At 46.0% G+C, this 23718-nt stretch overlaps 1 protein-coding gene across 1 annotated transcript in view; it reads left to right on the forward strand.

Moving 5' to 3' along the window:
* CALN1 (calneuron 1) overlaps positions 1-23718 on the forward strand; it is a 94368-nt gene that overhangs the window by 58940 nt on the left and 11710 nt on the right. The window contains exon 4 of the mRNA XM_010721920.3: positions 23431-23584. Coding sequence (XP_010720222.3) covers positions 23431-23584 — 154 coding nt within the window. The remainder of the gene's footprint in view (positions 1-23430; positions 23585-23718) is intronic.

The following is a 23718-nucleotide window of genomic DNA, read 5'->3' on the forward strand; positions in this document are numbered from 1 at the left end:
TCCTGAGGCCATTTTGAGGCCACCTCTCTCAGTGTCACCTGTTAAACAGCCAACAGCTCGTGCCCATCAGCCTTGAGAGCACCGGAACAGCCCAGGATTTTGGGAAGGATTTGGGTGGTTGCAGTGCTGCATCATCTCTAAGACATGCAGAGGTCGGGCAGGTTTAGCCCGGAGCAGAGCTCAGCTGTGAAGCTCACATGGCTCTGGCACACACCCCGTGCTGTCATTGCTTTGGCAGCATCACAAACAAACTCCTTCCTGCAGAGAGAACCATTTCCCTGAGCCCTGGACCAGCCGGGCCTGTTGTATTCCCAGCCCTCACCCCTGCCTGCCTTCACTAACCCTTCACATCCCCACACTTACCAGCTTTCCTTTGCACAGAGAGCTTTTAGCACAGACGGCGTGGATTTAATGCTGGCCATGTGCGTCTCCCTTTCCCCATCTGTTTTATTAATTGCATCTGATTTACTTCAGAGCAAAACTCTCATCCTGATGAAATCAGAGATGATATTCCCTAGGAACACAGAGACATCAGGCTCCTGATTCCAGGTTGCCCATGGTGTAGATAATTGGGAATCATTGCAGTCGTGCCTGTGTGTGTGTATATGTACATTTTTGCTATGATGAATGACTTCTTCCAGCAGTATTGCAGTCAAAGGTTACACATGCTGTGAATAAATGCTGTGGTTTTGGCTGTTGAAAAGCAAATTGTCCTCCATCTAAACCCTTTGGCTGTACATCCCAGCAGCACTGCGAGCAGCAAAGGGTGTGAAAAGCCATCGTTTTAAAGTCATCAGAAGTGATAACATAAAGAAAGAACAATTGTTAGGCAGCAGTGTCATTGTAAACACCAAAGCACACAACTTCTGCTGCCTCTGTGCTTCAAGCATTTGCCCTGAGCAGGATAGAAAGGGCAACGCCAACATTCACCCATTTCTCAGAAGGCAGAGGAGGGCTTTGCCACCTTGCCTTCTTCCCCGTGGAGCACCCAGAGAGCATTTATTCCTTTTACCAATCTCTCATTTTACAAGAAACATTGGTTGGAGGGGAAAAAATAAACACTGCACATGCACAGGTCTGATTTTGTTGCTGGCTCTTGAGGGTAAGTGCTGCCTTTGTGGTGTTCCTTAAATCCAGCCCTGCAGAGATCAATCAATACCTTGTTGAAATTTTGTCAAGCAATTTCTGATGGAAAAAAACAATGCTGGCAACATGGTTTGCTTTCTGCTGTAACACCTTCCGTAGCCTTGGCTGTAGCTCCCACACAGGAAGGTTTGCACTGTCCTCCTCTCGACCTCTTTGCAGAGGATTTTGCTCCTTTGCTTTGCTGTTTGCACTCTTTTTCCTACTGCTTTGGCTGAGATTTCCTCTATCTTGGGTTTATTTTTGTGTGCATGTGGAATTGCACACGAAGTAAGTGGTTCTCAGAAGGGCTGCCAAGCAGGGAAACGATCTCAGATAATCATGAAAGTTGTACAAACAGGTTCCCTCCCAATCCTTAGCCGTTATTTTCCTGCATACGTACTGAAAATGCAAAATCAACTTATTAGCTAAGCATTCAGTCCTGATTTCATGATTTTATGTTTGGCTTTTATGTATGTAATAGCTATTTTCCACTTTCACAGCACCAACAAAAAAATCATTTCACAATTCACTCCTATTTTGTTCTTGCCTATTTCCAGTCTAGTCAAACTCAGCAATAAAACAGCTGTGAGTTCAGATGCGAGTGTGATCACAGCCTCATGTGGGACATGTAGGGAATTTCAGACCTACCACACCGAACCTGAGGCAGTAACCAAAGATCATGTGAAGATGTTGCCCCTTTGCTGGCACCAAAATTACACTCAACAACTTGGTTTTCTCCTTGTATTTTCAATGGGAAAACTGAATTTTAATCAAAAGTATTAAATAGCATATTTTCAAAGCAGAATTATTTTGGAATCCCATAAACTGCGAGATCTTTTGACTGAAGGGGTGGCTCAGGTTGGGTTCTCATACAAGAGGGTGATGAGCCCATGGTACAGCTGCCCGGAGCTGTGGGTGCCCCATCCCTGGAGGTGCCCAAGGCACCCAGCTCACAGCATGAGTTGGAACTGGATGGTCTTTAAGATCCCTTCCAACCTACCTGTGATAATACAACATGACAAGATGAATGGTTCGTGTCAGTGATCTCTCCTATCCATTCACGGAGGAGGCAAACAATCCAGATTTCTATGGGTAATTACACAGAAAGGAGCAGCTGGTGTCAGGTTTTCCTGCTAGTTGTCAACAAGAAAAATAATTTCCACTAAGCATTAAGATACTCTTCACTCTTCTCAGCAGGAAAAGGGCACAGATCTCCAATGTGTTTACTTGGCTCAACAGTTCCTGGATTCAAATAAAATGTAGAATGTAGCGTAGTGTACTGAAAAGATCTCAGTAAAATCCAGAAGAGCTTTCAAAGTCATGGCATACATTGTTGGCCTGTTGAGGCAGCGCATTTCTTAAATAGCACGTTTACACAGAAGGTCACTCTGTGATCAAAGTCTTCTTTGCATCAAAACTGCTGCCCGTAACGATGCACAGCTTTGCACGACTTGTGATATATTGTGGTGGTGGTAGCTCTTCCTGCAGCAGCCTGGCCATACCTTGGTTGATTCCTTGGTTGATTCAGCCTGACCATTCTGTGTTTGATTTGATCCCAAAACTTCTCTGCTGCCCCATGGCTCTGTAGGGCTCCCATGGTAGGCACTCAGGATTCTTTAGTATATATTATTATATTATATTATATATAAATAGTATATATTTAGTATATATTTAGTACTTCCCAGTTTCCAGACTAGTTATGGATGCCCCATCCCTGGAGATCCTTAAGGCCAAGTTGAATGGGGCAGCCTGATCTACTGCCTGATTTAGTGATTGGCAACCCTGCACACAGTTGGAACTTGGCGATCTTTGATGTCCCTTCCAACCCAAGCCATTCTATGATCGTGTGGTTGTAGGCACAGGGAGCAGGGTTGACATGTGCTTGCATGCAACAGCCACATTTTCAGCATTTTCAGGAGCAGACTTACCTTCTGCATGCCAGGTCTTACTGTGCACAACACACCTGTGCAGTGAATGGAGGCACATACTCCTCATACTGGTATGCCAGGGAGGATGGGAATCCTGACTCCTAATTGATTGTCTGCTTCCATTTGGCTGTGGTACAGATTCTCCAGATATGTTTGGAACTTCACCTCTTCCTTAAGTAGTGAATTATGCTGATGCTGTGTTGAGTATTAATAAGCACCCGCTTGTGTCAAGCAGAGGATGGTGGAGGACACCAATGTTGTTATTACTTTAAAAAACTTGGAAAATTAGAATTTATAGCATAAGGTGAGTTTTGGGAGAGGAATACCTGATGTTGAGACACCACATCACTCCTTGGAGATCTTCAGAAGCCACCTGGGTGTAGGCCTGGGCACCTTGCTTTCAAACAACATGGAGAGATTTGGGAGCCAGCCTCTTATTATCAAATGCCACCAGGTTTTCATTTCCCATAGGGCTGGCAAAAGTCTTCTGGAGAGAAACACCAACTAATTTTCCCCCATCAAACCAGGAGTTGGACTCAGTGATCCTTATGGGTCTCTTCCAATTCAGGATGAGAACATCCTGTGTCAAACAGGATGCAGTTCTTAACTCTAGGCCAGGAAAAGAAAGTTGCTGTTCTTGTTGCTCACAATCTAGTACCCATTTTCTGTGATAAAAATAAGAAAACTCTGAGTGACACCCAACCTTTTCCATATCGGGTGTCTTTTGAGTTCTGAGCTGGCTTTTACCATCTCAGAAATGAGATCTTCAAGTTATTTATAACGTGCAGATCCATGAGAATGTCAGCTCAACCCTCAGCACTAGTCAAAACAGCAAGAGGGAAGATATGAAAGTTTCAGAAAGGAATGGTGAAAGAAACAGAGCTCGTCATTGCGCTGGTGTGAATGAGTGTGGCACTCACATCTCGGGTGCTGTTGGGTTCTGCTCCATCTTAAAAATGCTGGAATCAGAGAACTTACAGAGAATGGCAAGGAGAGAGGTCACAGATTCCAGTTGGTGACTTCTCAGCCAGAAGAGGTGGGAAAATGGATAACTGTGAAGGTTATGTTAGGAGTCTGAAGACTGGTGAATGGATATGGGCACAAATGGAAGAAGGCTGTTTCAGAGCAAGCAGAACTGGCATCACTGTTGGCATTGTGACCGGGATCTCCTACCTCCTGTGCTGCTTTCTCCAGTGATGTGTAGCTCTGCCCAGTAAGTAAAGACTGCAAGGCTGAATTTCACCCACAGACTACAAATGACACGTTTCACAGCCAACAGCCATTCTCACTGCTGAACAGATTGGAGATGGCTCCTACTACTGGCAACAAGGATAACATGCAAAGCATGTGCCAAGAGATGTTGGCAGAGCAGGGGCTACAGATCAGGGCCCAGACCTGTAGGTGATCCTGTAGTATTCAAGTCCACAATCTAGTTTGTCCATTTTTAAAGGCTGCATTGAGGTTTAAGATCGTTTAAACCAAAGCTGTCAGACTTTCAGAGGACTAAGCAAATAGACTCCGTTTTGGAGACAAAGACCTCGTGTCATCTTCCCTACAGTGAAGGCTTCTTTGGAAAGCTCTGTTCTTTCCAAGCAAAAAGGCTTTCAGTGTACTCTAGTCAGCTCCTTATTGCTTCCCTATGTTATTGATTAGAGCTAGGGTTTAATGGGCACAGAGCCTTCAGCTGAGGAGTTTCAGTTTACCTGGCTCACAGTGCAAGAGGGGCCATGCAGCACTGCTCAACCAGTTGACAACCAATTGTAACTTGGCAGAAGGTTCTGAATGTTGGCTGCTTTGTTACCACAGGTGGAACCATTTGAAGAGCCTGAAACACTTCTCATTAAACTCAACAGGCTTGAATAGTGCATTATCAAGGCACCTTCCTTTTTTCTCTCTCTCTTCACTTTTTTTTTGGAACTGGCAACTCATGAAAGGGAATGAGAAATGTATTACAGGACTGGTAATGTGCCTGTGGGAAAGCTGATCTCCTTCCAGCATGTCTTCAGGAGTGAAACTGTGATTTATGTTACACTGCATAAGCATATGCTTGTGTCGAGCGGAACAAGAAGGAGCATTACCTCGTTCTTATGAAAAGGTTTCAATGGCCTCACTGTGGTCTGAGTCACCAGTGGCTTAGAGGCATGAATATGATTTTAAAAACATGGAAGTGGGAGTTGCTTAAAGTTCTGGTGAAAACATTTGCCAGATGTTGCCTGTTTGACTCATGTTGAATCCAGGGAGAAAGCAATGCATACTCAGTGCCTCTGCAGAAGGCAATGAAGGGAATGCACATATTGGTGACCACCAGGCCACCAAGAGCAGGCTGGGTTCTTCCAGCAGCAAAGGCAGTGGTTGCTTCTGGATCCTAGGCTTCAGGTTCTGCTGAGCTTCTGATGTGCTGCAAGTGAGTATGGGAAGGGAAGAAAATTGTGAGGCAATGGGGTTTTGGAATGACCTGTATGGAGTCACAGAATCGCAGAATGGCCAGGGTTGGAAGGGATCTCAAGAATCATGAATCTCCAACCCCCCTGCCACTGGCAGGGCCACCAACCTCCCTGTTTAATACCAGCCCAGGCTGCCCAGGGCCCCATCCAACCTGGCCTTGAACACCTCCAGGGAGGGGGCATCCACAGCCTCTCTGGGCAGCTGTTCCAGCACCTCACCACTCTCTCTATAAAGAACTTCCCCCTGACATTCAACCTAAATCTCCCCTCCCTCAACTTAAAACCATTCCCCCTTGTCCTGCAGTTATCTACCCTTTCAAGGAGTTGATTCTCCAGTCATGGAGTGGTAAACTCCATGGTGGGTTTCAACAGGCATTTGCTATTTCTGTGTCTCTGTTTTGGGGACGCATGACCTGAAGTTAGACCTACTATTGTGTTCTTAGGAAGCAGGTATATCTGTCTTCACTTCACCATGTGCAGTCCCATTTTGCAGTGCGTCTTGCTGTCTGTCCCTGGAGGGGTAGTCCAGTATGGGGTCATGATTCCTGCCACCAACTCCAGTAACAGGCTGAAATGATGGAGTTTGAGGATAATGTGCAAGAATTAAGATAGAAAGGAAAGCAGCCAACAACATAAACAGCTGAACTGCTTTTAAATTAGAGCACAGCACCAACAAAATGTCCAAAGCTACCTGGATAGCTTACACAGAATGAATTATTTCTGTACTTCTAATGAAATGTAATGGCCTGCCTCTGTGATGTTGCTTGTTGTGGGGCTTTAGATCACCAGCATACTCAGAAAAACCACTCTGCTAAAAATTCCTTTATTCCTAAAAACCATTTATCACCTGTAGGATTATTTCAGATGTGTTTTCACAAAGCCTGCATGACTCCTAATGAGCTAGCACTTCCACAACAAGCTATTAAAAAGCAATTAGCGCAAGGAAATATATCTAAGCTGTTTGCAGGTCCAATTTTAAGATTGATAACATTTTCTTGATGAAAGCTTGTCATATTTATGTAGTCTGACAGGAGCCAGTCCCTGAATAAACTCATCAGGGCTCCCAATGCCCCCGTTAATTTGAGAAAGTCTTTGTTAGCACTGATAAAGACCAGCTCGCAGTAATGCCTCTTCCTGGGCTATCCTGTCTCTTTCCAGAGCTGGTTCTTGTCTCTTTGCTCTCCCAGACCACGAGCATCTGAGTTATATCCACTCCTTTACTAGCTGACATCATAAAGAAATCAGAAATAGGGTTTTATTCCTGCTCATTGCATACTATGTTGATGTGTCATCTCTGATAGCTTTTCTCCGCCCGACTTAATTTGAGAATTATTCATGAATATTGCAAACTACTTAAAATTATTTTAATTATGTGTACATCCACATGCACAGAGGGCAGTAGGCCCTGCAGCTGCCAGTGGGCTCAGCAACTCTGCACCTGTAAGCTCAGTCATGGGGGGGTGGCTCCAGCCAAGCTCCTTTCCCTGCAGTTCTCACTGCACTTACAAGAACATCAAATTTTTCCAAACAGAGCGTATGAGTGAAAGAAAATATTTAAAATGGAAGGTGGTGAAGTCTGTTGTGAACTTTTATTACTTATGTATAAATTTTGTTCAATCAACCACAGTAGAAAAGAAAAAAGAAAACATACCAACAATGAAACTTTATTGTTAAAATCATCTCTGGTAATTAAATCTCCTTCGTGGCCTTTGGGAGCAGCCGCATAGTCAGGAGGACAAAGTGCAATAATTTTGTTTCAAATAGAAAATTAACTCTGTTTGCCTTGGCTGGGGCAAGACCTCTGAGTGAGGTGAGGGGGCTACAGCTTCTCTGATGCTCATCCTTGCGTAAAAGCTTTACAGAAAGAGAATCTCAACTACAACTTGTGCATATACCAAAATCATAGTCCTTGGTCCAGGAAGGATTGACCTTCAGTTCATTTTGGCCTTAGAATCATAGAACTATAGAGTCATTACGGTTGGGAAAACCACAAAGGTCATCAAGTCCAACCTCAACCCATCTTCATCATGCCCTCTGACCACATCCCTCCGTGTTACGTGTAAGGAACTTCTTCATAAAACCTGGAAGAAATACTGGGCAGCACTAGTGCAGTGCAAAATTTGTGCACCTTTTCCAAAGAGGTCATGTTTCTTTTACTGGGAAAAATAAAAGGTGTATAATTGGAAACTGAGCAGTGTTGATGCCTGAGCTACAGACGTGTATGGCAGAGTCTTATCACCTTGCCTATATGATCACATCCAGGAGCACTTGACATGCTCTGGTAGAGAGCAAAGTGATTCATCCCAGGTATTCCAATGACTGCAAGACCAGTTGATGGTCAGCAGCCACCAGCAGTGGTCTGCATAGCTGTCATGGACAAGTTACCAAAGGGCAGCAACCATCGTTTTCCATTCAATTCATTTCATTATGGTTTTCATTGTATTCATTTTTGTGAAATCAGCTCTTGTGAAAGGAATGTGTCAGGGAAGCAAATGGGACAACCCAGGCACTTAGTGCAGGGCCACAAAGCACATCGTGTGGGGAAACCCCAAGGGCTTTTCCTGCCCCTTGTTTTGGTTCTGCCACACAGGAAGGCATAATGTCAGAAATATCAGCTAGTCAGAATCTGGCCAGATATGGCTTTTTTGTCTCCTGAGTTACTTCAAAGCAGTATCACATGGATGGAGCACTCCCAAAAGCATCAGAGCTGACAGGCTGATGGGAGTCTATCAGTTGGAACAGCTGGGCAGGGATGGCATCAATCCTTCAGGAAAACCCAGCTTTGTGAAGTGCCTTCATGAGAAGGGGAAACCAAACACCTGAAATGTGACACAAAGAGGTTTCTCTGCAAACTCTGCCCAGACGCTGGCATTGCTGTGAGCTGTGTCCTGCTGCTGTGACACAGCCCACAGGTGATGCTGGTGTTGGTGACAATGATGACAGCTTCTGTGTGGGTCCTGATTCATTCTCTCCAACAATCACTTGGATGCCAAACCATGTGCATCCCTTTCCCACTAGGAAGACATAGGGAGGGAGGCAGCTTCGCTGTTTTTACAACAAATTTTGCAGTGCACTTGAATGGAATTGGACTTGATGATCCTTTTGGGTCCCTTCCAACTTAGGATATTCTGAGTGTTGTGAGCAGGGTTCAACCAGTGCGTAAAGAAGCTTCAAACTAGCAAAAGCATCCACAAGAATGGGATGTGGAGGGCTTGGACATTATGGCAGGGCTGGCAGTATGTTGATTGCTCTATATGCATTGCTGTCTAGATCTGCTGGGGTCATCAGTGCCCTTGTCCCTGCACTTTGCCATTAGCAGACACTTTGTTCTGTCACTGAAGCAGGAATATAACCCTCAGTGAGTCTGAGAGCTTGAGGAAGACTTGCTGGGAGGCACCCATGTTAGGTATGAGGGATGTGCATGCGAGCCTGACTGCTTGGTCTTGGCATTGTTTTGGGTAAGGAAAATAAACTTGGGCCACGGCTTTAGTATTGAATCCCCAATAGATCTGCAAAGCAGTACTGCTAACCAGTAGATCTGCAAAGATAGCTGCAGCCTGAACATGCTGGTGCCTGGAGGCTACCAGCAAATATTTATGGTAGTGCTTGGACTCCAGATGTTTAGTGCCTGTTGTGCTCAGATTGATGCTAGCCATGATTTTGGCAATAGGTGATGCTGCACTTTCAGAGCAATATAAGAGCATTTGTGAGAGGTGTGTCTTAAACTTGGTTATTGGGATGTTAAAGGGATGCAGTTAGCTGGGCACAGGCACTGTGTCTGGAGAGGATGCTCCACATCCAGCAGGCAGCTTTTAACCTGGAAATGTGTGTTTTAAAAATAAGGCAATCCCAAATGCATCCAGAAACCGAGTGGGAGTGCTCACGTAGCTTCATCTTCTCCGCTGCAGTGAAGTGTGGCATGTTACTAAGTGAAAACTTTCCTTTTTTCATCTCTCACCAAATCCACCTTTTACCCCTTTGGTGCAGGGGACACTCCTGCAAAGGGGCTGCACCTTGAGGCAGCAGCTCCCTTCCCACCCCCAAATCCCTTTTTCTGCAATCAGAGATCTTCACCAGACATCATTTCTCATGGTTGCCAGCCTGTGGGCTCCTGGAGAAACTCATGGCAGTGGAGTAAAGGGAGAAAGGGACCTTCTGCAGCTGTGGCAAAGGGTGAACCCGGGCAAGGAAGGGACATGACCTGCGTGGCTTTTCAGAAATGCATTTCTGCAGTCGGAGAGGTGTCTCATCACTAAAAACTGAAGTTTTCGTTAGGGCTGACCACATAACCCTGGAAAATTAATGCGCTGGGGCACATGGTGCAGCAGTGTTTGCATTCATTAAGACAAATGAGCAGAGTTCAAGATAAATCCTAGGACAAATACAACCACTCCTGTCATGCAAAGAGATGTGCTTTTGGAGCATTAAGATCCTTGATAGCCTAGAAGGCATCAGCAATTCCATCTGCCTGGTGGACTTGAAGAGCCCTTTTGTCCTATGCATGGCAGGGACAAATAGAGCTGCAAGGACATTCACGTGGAGGGACCCAATGAAAGGCACATAGGTAACTTTGCTTTACAAACCCCAGCCTGGTTCCTCCTGCAACCACAAGTTACAATATTGATTTTACTCTTTCTGTTAAGTCTGTTATCAAATTTTTTATTTATTTTATTTTATTTTATTTTATTTTTTGCTTTTGCACAAGAAGACACTTCTGTAGCAGATGGGATAGGGCAATAGTGCTGATTTTGATCCAAGGCAAATAATTAAACATTAACATTTGCAAAGAAATTAGATTTGAGAACTAATGTAACCGAGGTCCTCTCTAAACAAACAGAAATCCCAAAGCTTGTGGTGCTGCTGGTGTCCATCACAGCAGATCCTTTCTTCAAGGGCAAAAATCAGATAAATAGATGCTGTTCCTCATGTTCCCTTCCCAAAGTGGATGTCTGCAGTCTGCCCATGACTCAGCCTGGCAGGTCTATGTTGGAAGCAAAGACAAGCTGCATCTTTCCCTTTCACTGTTAGGCCTCCAGTTGATAAAGTTTTAATGAAATCAGGGTTTAGAAAGGAGATGGAGCTTTCATGGATCAGTAACATTTTCTATTAGACCAAATGCTGGGGGAAAAAGATATGGATCAAGGTTTTGAAGATGCAAGCCCTTCTTCAGAGCCAAAGCTGATGACTCCAAGCGAAACACATGTTGGAAACAGCTTGGTTTTATTAATCTGTTTCATAATTTGATGAGAAAATGAGTTTTGGAACCTGTACAGCAGAGGAGGCTTCATTGAGGTGCAGGATGGTCATTGGCACCATGGGAAAAACAGGAGATAGGGAATTACTGCCAGGAGGAATGGTCTGATGTCAGTAGAATGCAGTGAGTGGGCAGTATTGGTGGTAAGTGGGTGGTTGGACTGGATGATCTCGGAGGTCTTTTCCAACCTTAATGGTTCCATGATTGTATGAATTATAATTCCTGAGCCTATTTCTCTTGGAAATGGAGTGTCATAGGGATGGGAGTGCATAGGGAGCAGGCAGGGACTCTGCCCCCAGTGAGTTGGGGATGGTTGGTGAGATTGGGTGAATTTTCAGTGTTTTCCTTTGGCTCCTGGATGGGCACCAAGAGGAAAGTCCTTACAGTGTGCAGATGACCTGCTCATGGGTGAGCTGTGCATTGTCCTTACAGAAGGTGTTGTGGGACAGGACTGGACATCACAGTCCTTTTGCACGATGCACAAGGCTGCTGCTTTTCAGGCTGTGTTATGCCCTGAATCTTTGTGTATTCCCGTGTTTTTGGTGGTTTATGGTACACCTAAAAGAAACTGATGTCACTTCTGCAAGGTAGGAAACAGCCCTTTTTTAGTGAATCCACTAATTCTGTCAGAGATAGCCTTGAACCAAAACAAATTATCCAGATATTTCTACATAACTGTCACCACAGTGGAACAGGACTGTGTTTCCTTGCACTGTATCACTAAAATGATCAGTTGCTTTTTTATTTCAGTGGGTTTCTCAACACAGATAAACAACAGCTTCATGTTTGGTTTGACAGAGAGAGTGAGCTTTTCAGAAAACTGACAGTTTTCAGTGCACAGAGCCAGAAAGTTTAGCAAAGAGGTCAGGCCTGGTGACACACATCACCAAGACTTGTGGTCTTGTTTCACCCTGCTGACTGGCAGACCTACAGAGGCTGCATCTGGTTGTAAGTCATATTCCTGGGTTGCTTGTGAAGATGAACTTAAATGCAGCAGCAAAGCAGAATACTTTTGCTTGGGGAAGCATTGGAAGAGTAGCTGTTGACTGCACTGGCTTTCCATCTGCTGGCAAGGACTTTTGGGACCAAGATTTGGATTGTGATAACCAACAAACTCATTAATAGAATGGTTTGGGTTGGAAGGAACACTGAAAGACCATTTAGGCCAACCCCCTGTGATAAAAGGCAGAGACACCACTCAGCAGATAAGGCTGCCTAGGGCTGCATCCAACCTGGCCTTGAACACTTCTAGTGATGGGGCAGCTACATTTTCTCTGGGCAGCCTGTTCCGGTATCCTACCATCATCAACATGAGAAATTTCTTCCTTATATCCATTCTAATTCTACCATCTTTCAGTTTAAAACCATTGCCTCTTTGTCCTGTAGCTACACATCCTGGTAAAAAGTCTTTCTCAGTCATTCCTACAAGCCCCCCTATACATTGAAAGACCACAATAGGGTCTCTCTGGAGCCTTGTCTTCTCCAAAATGTTCATCTTCACTTTGAGACATGGTGTTAGTTTGCTGCCCAGGCCCTGTCCAAGGTTTTGCTGAGTCCTAGAGTGCATTTAGCACAGCAACCACACCAGCAAAATTCGTTCTTTGCCAGACTGAAGAGCTGAGCTACCAGGTGACAGTTTATTTTAGCATGAGAAGAGTCCTCAAGCAGCGCTGAGCTAAATATTTCTCTAATTCATGCATAACTTAAGTACAATTAGCAGCCTGATCGTAGAGACCTAGGTCAGATGTGACGTGAGTGTGCTGGGACTGCGCCTTATGAGATCAGAGCTCAGGGCTGGGATTTGGCTGAACCGTCCGCTCCGCAAACAACAGCTCTCCAGTCCCAATCAGCACCCACTGACCCACAGGGCAGACATCACTGAGGACTGTTTCAAGGATATTAAGAAAAATCCTCTCTGAAAGAATGGTGATGCATCGGTACATGCCCAGGGAGGTGGTAGGGTTACTGTTCTGGAGGTGTTCAGGGGCCATGGAGATGTGGCACTGAGGGACGTGGTCAGTGGGTATGGTGGGATGAGTTGATGGTTGGACTTGATGGTCTTAGAGATCTTTTCCAATCTTAATGATTCTATGATTCTGTGATGCTAATTTCCGTGACTGCGCACCACAGTTCCAGTTAATGCAGATATGGATCATGGAGATGAGCAAGGCCAGGGTTGGCACAAAGTCTCTGTTAACCTCCAGCCCACTTGCCCAACTCCTTTCCATCTGCCAAGAGACTGATGGCCAGAGCTACCGTAAAAGACACCCTGAAGCATCAAAAGGCACTGCTGTGTTGTGATACAGCATGGATAAATCTGGCGATGAAGCACTTCAGACAGATGAAACCTATTAGATGCTTTATGCCCCCTGTTCCAAGGAATATATCCTCTGCACCACCCAGGTGAATACCTAGCCCAGGCACACATGAGATGAAGATGAAGGTCAGTTTTTGAAAGGGTTTTCACTGTATCGACAGCGAGCCCCAAAGAAGGCATCTTCTCCCAGATAACAGTGATAGGATGAGAGGGAATGGCCTTGGATTTGTCGGGGAGGTTCGGATTGAATATTAGGGAGAACTTCTTCTCAGGCAGAGTGGTCAGGCATTGGCACAGGCTGCTGAGGGAGCTGATGGGGTCAGGAAAAGGGTAAATGTGGCACTGAGTGGCACGGTCTGGAGTGGTCACGGGCATGGGCTGGTGGTTGGACTAGATGACCTTATTCATCTTTCCAACCTTAATGTTTCTATGCTTTTGTTGTTCTAAAAGGAAATCTTTGATATGGAGCTCATAGAGCTGCCACCAAAGTGCATTGTCCCTTCTCATCCCAAACCTGAGCTTATCCCTTATGCTCATACTCCACCTGCACACTGCTACACCTGTGCTAAACCGTGTTTCATGGCCATAAGAGCCCAGTCCCGTGGCCTCCCAAGCTTTGCTGCAGCCTGGGAGCAGGCACCTTCAAAGATGCTCATTTTTCCCCAGTTTCGAGGTGTGAGCACTCCATGCCTCCCTCCTTGCTGCAGACCTGCTGCTCTGAGTCATGCATTAAAATTACTTTCCCGAATTTTATTTTTTCTGCCGTGACAGCTGATTTGTATTTTCTCTGCTCTGTCATACTGGTAGCTGGCGAGAGCTTGCAAGTGCCAAGTGAATCGCTGGAGGGGACCTCAGAATTGATCACCTTGTTTTTGCCACAGCAAGAAAATATCACATACTCTTCAGAGCAGAGTAACTCCGCAGTTACTCCCGGCTTTAATTGAACTTCCTACCTCGCGATTCTCGGTCGAATTAATCTTGTTTCCAAACAACAGGCATTATGTGGAAGGCAAACTCTTATATAAAAAATAATTACAAAATGCAAATTAAATAAAAGGCAAATCTACATCCTAGCGCAGCTCAACAAAGAGAAACAAGTCAGAAAACACGGAAATCAATCACATCCTTTCTGCGCATCTTCTCAGCCTTGGGTTCCTGAGTGTGGATGTTTCATACGCTCTGCTCTCAAATTAGGAAGCTGAAGTGGAGGGTTCTTTTTTGCTGTCTTTTTGTCTCTGGATGAATTAAATATTCACCAGGTTTCTTCAGGGCTTTAGGCTTGTCAGGAAAGATCCATGACAACCAGGAGCCAAGGGGGAGCTTCAGAGGCTCGGATGCTCTTAGCTAATGTGCGATAATGTGAGCTGTGGGCTTTGGAGGGCAGGTGGGATAGACTTGAGAACTTCAGTTCCTACAAATGCTAGGGGAGGCTGTGAAAACAGTGGAAGCCAGGTCCCTGGGCAGCCCTGCTGGAGCAGGCTGGTGTGTATTCCTGCATTGCTGGATGTGGCGTTGGCACCGGGACTATTAATAATAACGTTGATGACTTACGGCGTTTAAATTTTTTATTTTTACTTCTCCTTAGGAAGTGCCAGTTTGACAAATTAAATCAAACTCGTACCCACACGGATGATTTTCTTCCAGACTTCTGAGAGTTTCTCACTGGGAGAAAAAAACTGCTTTGTTAATATTAAATGTCTTCCAAAGGAGAACGTCCCAGCCCTGAGGTCACAGCAACTTCTAGTTTATAAATATGAGCTAAAAGGTAGCAACAAACCTAAGGTGAATTATTAGAGATCAAAATGAAACCTCGAAGACTGTGCTGTAGTTACCAAAATGAAATGTTTTTGCTCGCTACCTTTGGCTTCTGCTTTTCCTCCTGATATTCTCTGCTCATGAAGCCTTTGCAGGCGATGTCGTTTTGGTTCAAATCACAGAAAGAAGCACTCTGCAGGATGGTAAGGTCCTGCCTGCTCTGCTCTTCTGGTTTCTGCCAGCACCAAGGCAGTGTAGTCCCCAAACTCACCATTATGTTCCCAATCAGAGAGAACTCTGTGTATGGCTGTGTATACCATACATGACATGGATGGGAGTCAGCAACGTGCTCTTGTAGGAGAGATATGGAGCAGTTGGAGCTCATCATGAGGAGGGCACAGAAATGCTCCAAGAATGGAACATCTCCCTATGAGGACAGGCTGAGAAATGAGGCTGTGCAGCCTGGAGAAGGGAAGGCTCCAGGAAGAGCTGAGAGTGGCCTTGAGTATCTAAAGAGGAGCTGTAAGAAAGGGGACAGGAGGATCCTTCAGCAGGATCTGTTGTGAAAGGACAAAGGGAAATGGTTTCAAACTAAAAGAGGGGAGATTTAGATTGAGTATAAGGAGAAAGTTTTGTACAGTAAGGGCGATGGGGCACTGCACAGGTTGTCGAGAGAGGCAGTGATGCCCCATCCCTGCGGGCACTCGAGGTTGGGCTGTAGGGGCTTTGAGCACTGATGGAGCTGTGGGTGTCCCTGTGCAGTGCAGGGAGTGGGACCTGATGGCCGTTAAAGGTCCCTTCCATCCCAAATGATCCCATGATTCTGCGGTTTTATACAAGACCTCTGCTTAATCTAAATCCGTGATGTAACTTTAGGATGAGTGTAACAGAAGCACAAAGGAGGAACTTCCCAAATTGTACTTTTCTGAGCTGTTTTGCTGTGTGCTGTGTCTTCATCCCAGTGGTTACTGTTGATTCAGTGCCGGACTGAGGTTTCTTTCTCTCTGCTATGCACTGTGCAAGCTGTTCATTTATCTTTAGGGTAACTTTGCAGGAGGTGCTGCTGTGCATCTCTCAGACATTTTTTTCTACTTGTCTCTTCTTTGTATGCAGCAACCATCACCTCACAGAAAACCCAACCTGCTGAGCACCTGCCATAGCACAGCCCTCCCATGGTGCCTTAAAGACCATCTCCAAACCCTGCTGGACACTGTAGCCAAAGATTTGCTTATACTCTCTTCTTTCCCTACAGAGCACAACTATATGATATCATGTATTACATTGTTATATTAGTTTTGTGATATTATCAAACATTGGCACAAATGGCACAAAAGTTTGTTTGGTATCCATCACCTGCAGCATCAAGGATGCCTCCAGGATCCCATTGTAGCTTTGTCTCCCTAGCAAAGCTTTTATGAATTCTCAGTGTCCTTCACACATTTCAGGAGCATGTCTCACTTCCTAATCCATTTCTGGCATCCTTGAAACATTTCTAACTGCTAAGTAAAAAATGGGTTCCTTTTGGCTAAAGGAGACATTGGGCTGCAGGGCTACTCAGCTGATCCATTGACCTCCCTGGGGTTTCTGCTTTCTTCTCTCATTCAGCAGCAGTGATGCTGAAGCAGCAGTGCATGAGACGTGGGGAGAAGAGCAGTGGGTTGAATTCAGGCTATTTAATGAAGCAGGCAGGACAGGTTGTTTTTGTTAGATGGTGTCTTTCCCTCGCACTGGTACAGAACAAGTAAGTCCTACCCCATCCAGCTGATGGATGTCGTGAACTAATTGCAGTCTGGGGGTAGGCTGGAGGTGCTCACTCCCAAATAGGGTTCCATGGCTTTAGTCCTAATTAAAACTTATCGGTTTTCTCCTCCAGAGGCTCTCATAGACCTCACGTCGGAGGTCAACACGCTGCAATCCATTTACTTATGCACTTTGATTGGGATCAGACTGGGAGACAGTTAGCAAGGCCAGGGAGCTGTAAAACTGGGCAAAAGAAATCGTTAGAACCTGCTAATTTGTACTTCATTCTGAAAACGTTTCCTAATTAAAAAAGAAAAAAGGAAGAAAACCACTTCTTCGTGTTTTAGTTAAACTGTTTAAAGTTAATTGAATGGGTCCAGGATTAATATTCATAGTGCATTTTCTGCAGAGGTGTTACTGTGATTTATCCTATCAGGAGGCCAATTCCTCTTAGCCCAGTTTAATAACCATTATATCTCAGCTGTGAAGCGAGATCAGTGCAGTCACTGACCCGCTCCCCTGCTTAAAACACTGCTCTAGAGAGGTGATGTCTGTGCCTAGCAGGGGAGGGCACCCAGCTAGCTGAGTGTTGGGATGTAGCAGAGGGAGCTGTGGCTCCATGCTCATTCTCCTCCAGCCAGGACAATACGAGAGGATTTCTTTGCAGACCACCTGTCAGGAGCATCTCCCATCACCTGACAGTATCTTCGTGGGGTCGTTTCAGAAACATGGTGGGTGAACCAACTCATGCAGGAATCCCAGATCATGCAGCCAGAGGGTTTAAGGAATATTCCAGACCTACACTGGGTACAGCAGGGGCATGGCAGGCAAAGCTAATGCCATCTCTACAGATTACTGGGGAGGGACCAGGGGAGGAAACATGGCGAGTACCAAGCATGCCTTGCACCCAGCCCTGCTCTGCAGGCTTGCCCTAGCAAGCACTTAGGTGTGAGCTGGGATAACACGAAATTTTGGGCTCAGTGAAGCAAATCAGCTCATCAGATGTGCCATTTTGTGGAGTAACTCTGAGACCCAAAGTGGCATGTGGCAGAGCGGGCACCTGAGCCATTGAGAACAGCTACAGTGAGATTTGGGAGTGTGCAGGGAGCAGGACAGCACATGGGGAAAGCAGAAAATGGAAGAGTTTTTTTGAATGCTCTCTGAATATCTCCCAGCACTAAGGGTGAGGAAGTAATAAGTAGAAGTAACAGTAGAAGAGAAGTCACACCTCCCCAGTGAGAGCAGGACAGGGTGCAGGAATCTCTGGCTCCATACAGGCAGGGACTGTGCAGCTCTGCAGGAATTCTGCCTTGCAAATCATTTCCAGTGCTGTCTGCTGCCGTGTTCTAGTGGTTCAGGGGTGAGTGCTGTGTATATTGGTGCACCATCTGGTACCAGCAGCTCTGAACTCTTAGCAGGCAGCAAACAGCAGGATGGGGTGAGGTACCCATCTCCATCCCCATCACCATCCCCTCCATCCACATCCTCCTCACGTGGAGCTGAGGCACAACCAGGAGCCAGTTAAGGTTTTGACAGCTTGGCATTTTCCCATGAGGGAAAATATCATTCCATTGTAAAACGGAATGTGCTCAGTTCAGTGCTGAACTTAATGAAAAAAAATGGCCTGCATGGTGGGGATGGAGATGGGTGGGAAGCAGATGGATGAAGATGGGGATGGAGATGATGGGGATGAGGATAGGGGTAGGGATGGAGGTGGTGGGGATGGGGTTGAGGTGAGGATGGGGAAGGAGATGGTGGAGATTGATGGATTGATATGATGGGGATGGAGATGCAGATGGATGGAAATGAGGAGGAGAATGGAGATGCAGACGGAAATAGATGATCTGGATGGGGATGGAGGTTCAGCCTTGTGGTTCACACCAGGCACCTCACCTGCAGCAAGCCTCTGTGGCCTCCTCAAGGCAAGTGGTTTCTTGCTTCTGGGCTGCGCAGACACAACTGCTCTTTAGCATGGTCCTGTTCTACCTGGGACGCAACAGCCAAGCTGATAAAAAAGCACACTGTGGCCCGTACACCAAACATCTTGTAACCTGCAGGACGTGGTGCCTCTCACAGAGCTGCAAACATCCCAGCCACACTCCTCTGTGTCCCTGCACAGCTCAGAGGGGGACTGAGGGGGGGACACACAGGAGGTATTCACAGGCCAGATTGGTTTGGAATGCTGCATCATTTTGTAGCACAAACTTAAGCCAGGTGCTTGGGGTTAAGGATGCTGTGAATACGCTCTTAAATCTGATTTTAATTTGTAAATATATGTGCAATTCCCTGCTGACAAAGCTGCTGGGAAGAATGGAGTAATCGCCCATTAGCAGTAGCCATTGCAGTAATGAGCCTGTTACTATGGAAATGAGCTTGTTAGCCATTCCCTCTCCCCAGTCAGCAAGATGCTCAGGTGCAGCATCAGGGAAGCTGGTTATTCCTGAAAGCAAGTGGTACCCAAGGTGATAGTGACCCTAACCCCAAGGTAGGGCTGGAGGATCTGTTGAAAGCACCCAGGTGCTGGGATGGATGCAGGGCAAGATGGCCTGGGGCTCATCCTGCTGCCAGAGTGCCAGCTCAAGCAGGGGCAGGGATTTGATTGCCAAACTGCTCTCTATCATCTTTGAAAGGTCTTGGACAATAGTCAACATCACTATAGTCTTCAAAAAGGGCAAGAAGGAGGAGCCACCCTCAACTGGATGTGCGTATGAAGAGCAAAATCACAGAATCATAGAATCACAGATTCATCAATCAAAATACATCCTTTGCTTTCATTGCTGCTGCTGCTGCTGCAGGACTCCCACCCCTTCTTCTGTGGGTGTGTGGGCCAGCAGCGGGGTGGGTAGAGGAAATTAGGGTTGTTCTTAAGGTAGCAGTGACTTGAGGAGACAGGAAATGGTATTTCTGCTTTAACATGAGATGCGTGTTGCAAGTTTGGAAATGGTTCTGTCCTCTGTCCTGGGGGATCACGAGAGACACTGCAACATTTGGGTGGGCAAGTGTTCATCCTTAAGTAGCACATTCTCTTTGTTAGAAAAATAGATACAATATATTGTAGGAAACTTACAGCAGAAGTTGTTGGTCCAAGAGGAAACCCCCAGAGCAGTGGTTTATGAGCTCAAAGCCTGTCTGGCTGAAGGAACAGCTGCACGATGTGCTGCAAGCACTCACATGCTGTGTGCATTCAGAACCAATAATATCAGAGATATTTCTGCTGCTTACAGTGCCTTAAGTCCACCAGAAACTGCAGTGGACAACTCCTGGTGCCAAACATACAAACCAGTGTAGCGTTCAGGGTTCTCACTGCATCACTTGGCTCATTGAGTGTCGTTAGGAACAGTTTGTTTCTGTATCATTGCTTCCAGTGTGTTCCGAGAGCACCATCTTAGAAGAAACATCATTGATTTCTCCTAATTATAAATCCTATAGAAAGTTTTAAGCTTGCAGCAGTCACAGTTCTTCTCAGCAAAGCCAATAAAAGTTACGAGTTGCTCCCTGGTTACTGTCATTACAACAATAAAAAGCCAGAGTAATTGAAAAGTGAATCAGGGAAGCTGCCAGATTGGAGAGCAATGATAATAGAAGAAATTACTTGGGAGTCCAAACCCAATGCAAAGTGATGTCTCTGGCTGCACTGAGCTCATGCCCAGTGTGAACGAACTCCTGTGCTGATAGGTATCTAATGGAGGAAACACCTCCTGCATGCAAGTTCTGGAGCACAGAGCAAAGCAGGAGCAATGAAATATTGTGCCAGCAGGTCAGGCACTCAGGGCAGGAGCCAACAAGGGTTGCTGTCAGTGACCCCCATCTGAGATCATAGAATCGTTAAGGTTAGAAAAGACCTCTTAGATCCCCAAGTCCAACCCCAGCCCACCCTCACCATGCCCATGTCCCTCAGTGCCATAAATCCAAGGTTCTGGAACACCTGCAGGGATGGTGACCCCACCACCCTCCTGGGCAGCTGTGCCACTGCATCACTGATCTTTTGGAGAAGTTTTTCCCAGTACATTTCCTCTTCCTAGAAGACAAGGTGGCAGTGGAACAATTAATAATTTCTCCCTCTATCAGCATCAAGCTTAAAAGTAAGAACTGGAGACACAGCAACAGATGCATATCTGTCAAGAGAAGGATTATTTCCCACTAGACAGATTAACTGGTACAGGAGGGCCTCAAAGCCCACAAGTCATTAATGTTTCCACATTGTTAAGATAAGCAGATGCCCATGATTGTGTTTGTAATTTAGGTAGCCTGAAGCAAGGCAACAGGTAAGCACCGCAGTAAGCTATAACATCATATTGGTAGTGATAATACCATAAAGGGAGACCTGAAAAATCCCCTAGGGGGAAGAGAAAAGGAGTGGCATATCTCTACACTGGGGATGGTGTATCTGTTTTGCTCTCCATGTGGCCAAGATGCACCACGTACAGGAGATCCCTTGTACTCAACTGCCCTGCCCATGAGAAGTCTTAGAGCACTTCCAGCAAGTCTAAAGAAGGCTCACACATGCCTGCAGAAGTCCTGTAAAAAGGACACAAAGAAACATGAGCTCACAGAGATGCTGCTCTGGGCCTTGAGCTCTCCCAGGCGGACATCCATCCAGATTGGTGACAACTTCTAGAAGACAATTCTCCAGAGAGGGATAGAAATAAATCCATAAACTACAGCAAGAAGTTTGTATTGACTTCAGAAAAGTCCAGCATGGGTTGAACAGCCCCATCCCTGAAAGTGCCCCAGTCCATGGATAGACCCTGGGCAGCCTGAGCTGCTGGGGGCACCCAGCTCACAGCAGGGGTTGGAACTGGATAGGCTTTGAGGTTCTTTTCAACCTAGCCATTCTATGACTCTGTGATTACACTCTGTAGTGATAGGACAAGATAACCCCAATGCAGACAGGCTGCTCCTGCTGATAGGAAGGGACAGCTAGGGGAAGTTATGGCTTTCAGCATAAGGTGGACTCGGGAATACACCAGGGCTGAAGTGCAGGTTTGAGCTGTCACAAGAGGAAAACCTTGCAGGAGAAAAGGACTGGATGGTACATGAGAAAGCATTGCTTTCCCCACAGGTACACATCCACAGCACTGCTGTGCAGTTAGCACTGCAGGAACCAACCGGGAGGGCTGCAAACCCCAGGCAGCCCGATGGCACTCTGCTAATGACAGCTCCTGACACTGCTGTCAGACAACTGCACTTATCAGCCCCGATTTCCACACCATTACTTGCCAGGAGAGATGCTTTCCCTAATCACGGTTGAGAAGTATGCAGCTGTACATTTTACTTGCTCTTTTATCATTAAAGAAAGCAGAGTATGAGGGGTGAGATTTCCTCGTGCACAGCAAAGCAAGCAGGAAATTTATGAGTGAATATGGGGGGATTGGCAGTTCAGCTGTAAACTGCAGCAAGGGGCTGCTGGTGATTGCAGTGTTCTCACTATTTATAGCTGAATGTTGAGTCCCTGAGGAGCAAGGAGAGCAGCAAAACGACCAAACCCACCAAACAGGGGTTGCAGTGAACTCAGTTGAGGCAAAAAATGGGAACTTTGCCTGCCGTGCCCCAACTGTCCACTTTTCTGCAGACTTTCTGGACCAGGTTTTAAATCATTGCATGAAATAAATAAATAGAATGGTAGGAATCAGTGTTTCTAAATGGGTAAATATATACGCATGCATGCAACTCTGCCTGTGAACACACAGAAATATATAAATGTATCAGGGTTTGGGTTTAATCCCAGTGCACATATTTCTCTCAGATGATCACTTTGAGGACTAATGATTTTGCTTCTGTGCAGTGAGGTGGGCAGCAGTGGTCAAGGAAGATGACCTTAGATAACGCACTGAGCAGCTCAGAGCTGATAAGATTTGTCCTGTCCTTAAAGCCCAGGAGGAAAGGAGGGGGGACTAATGATGTACCATGTCCTGATGCCTGCTGTGCAATCTGATCACACACTGTCGCCATGCTCTCAATTGCAGAATTGGGCACAGGTTTGCATTACCCTTCCTCCAGAGTAGAGTTAAGCTAGTGAGCATGCCCTCTCTTGTGTGCCATTAGCAGATATCAGTACCATGGACCTTACATGTGTGCAAAGATCCTCTGCTGCAAAGTGCTTTACATACTCTGCAGGAAAAATCTGGCTTTCAAGCATTTATTTGGCATGTACAGGAGCAACATTTCTATGAGAGAAATGTTCTCTGCTTGTGCTGTTCACACTGGAGTTGTGAGGAGCACCAGGGCAGAGAGAAAATCATGGCTCATGGCAGGGCATGAGGTGGGGGTCAAGCTCTGCTCGCAGGAAACAGTGATAGGACAAGGAGTGATGTGCATTAGTTGCACCAGGGGAGGTTCAGCTTGGATATTAGGAAACATTTCTTCTCCAAAAGAATGGTGCTGCAGTGGCATAGCTGCTCAGGGAGTGATGGGGTCACCGTCCCTGGAGATGTTCAAGAAAAGTGGAGGTGTGGCACTGAGAGACGTGGTTATGGGCATGGTGGGATGGGGTTGGGGTTGAACGTGGTGATCATAGAGATCTTTTCAAACTTTATGCTACTGTAATGCTATGATAAGAGTGATGGGAATTTCTAAGGGATTTAGCTCTGCTGGGATGGCCAGGGCTGATGGTGGACTGCTCTGTCTCTACAGCTCTACTAGCAATAAGTAAGCAGGCAAGAGCTCTAGCAACATCCATTTGAAATACTCACACTACTAGTGCCCAGTGAACCCAAAAGAGCAAAATTTGCAAAATTACATTGAGGTGTTGAAATGAGGTTGGAAAAAAACCCACAAGTGAGGAACGGGGATGTGCCCACGTGCCTGCTTTCATCCCAGTACCGTGCTGCTCCTGCTGCCCTGCCTAACACAGTCCTCTCCCTGCAGTTTGACATGCAGAGGATAACGCTAGAAGAGCTGAAGCACATCCTGTACCATGCCTTCCGGGACCACCTAACGATGAAGGACATCGAGAACATCATTATCAACGAGGAGGAGAGTTTAAATGAAAACTCCGGCAATTGCCAAACAGAGTTTGAAGGTGAGGATGTTTCTGTACAGTTGTTCTCTTCCCGTTTCCTTTGTAAAACTCAGTCTGATGCTGGATGCACCACAGGCAGGGATGCAGAGTTAGCGTGGAGCAAAACCTTTTGTTTCCCTGTAGTTCCTTGGACT

This window comes from Meleagris gallopavo, chromosome 21 (assembly GCF_905368555.1).
Source record: "Meleagris gallopavo chromosome 21, MGAL_WU_HG_1.1, whole genome shotgun sequence".
Classification (NCBI taxonomy): Eukaryota; Metazoa; Chordata; class Aves; order Galliformes; family Phasianidae; genus Meleagris; species Meleagris gallopavo.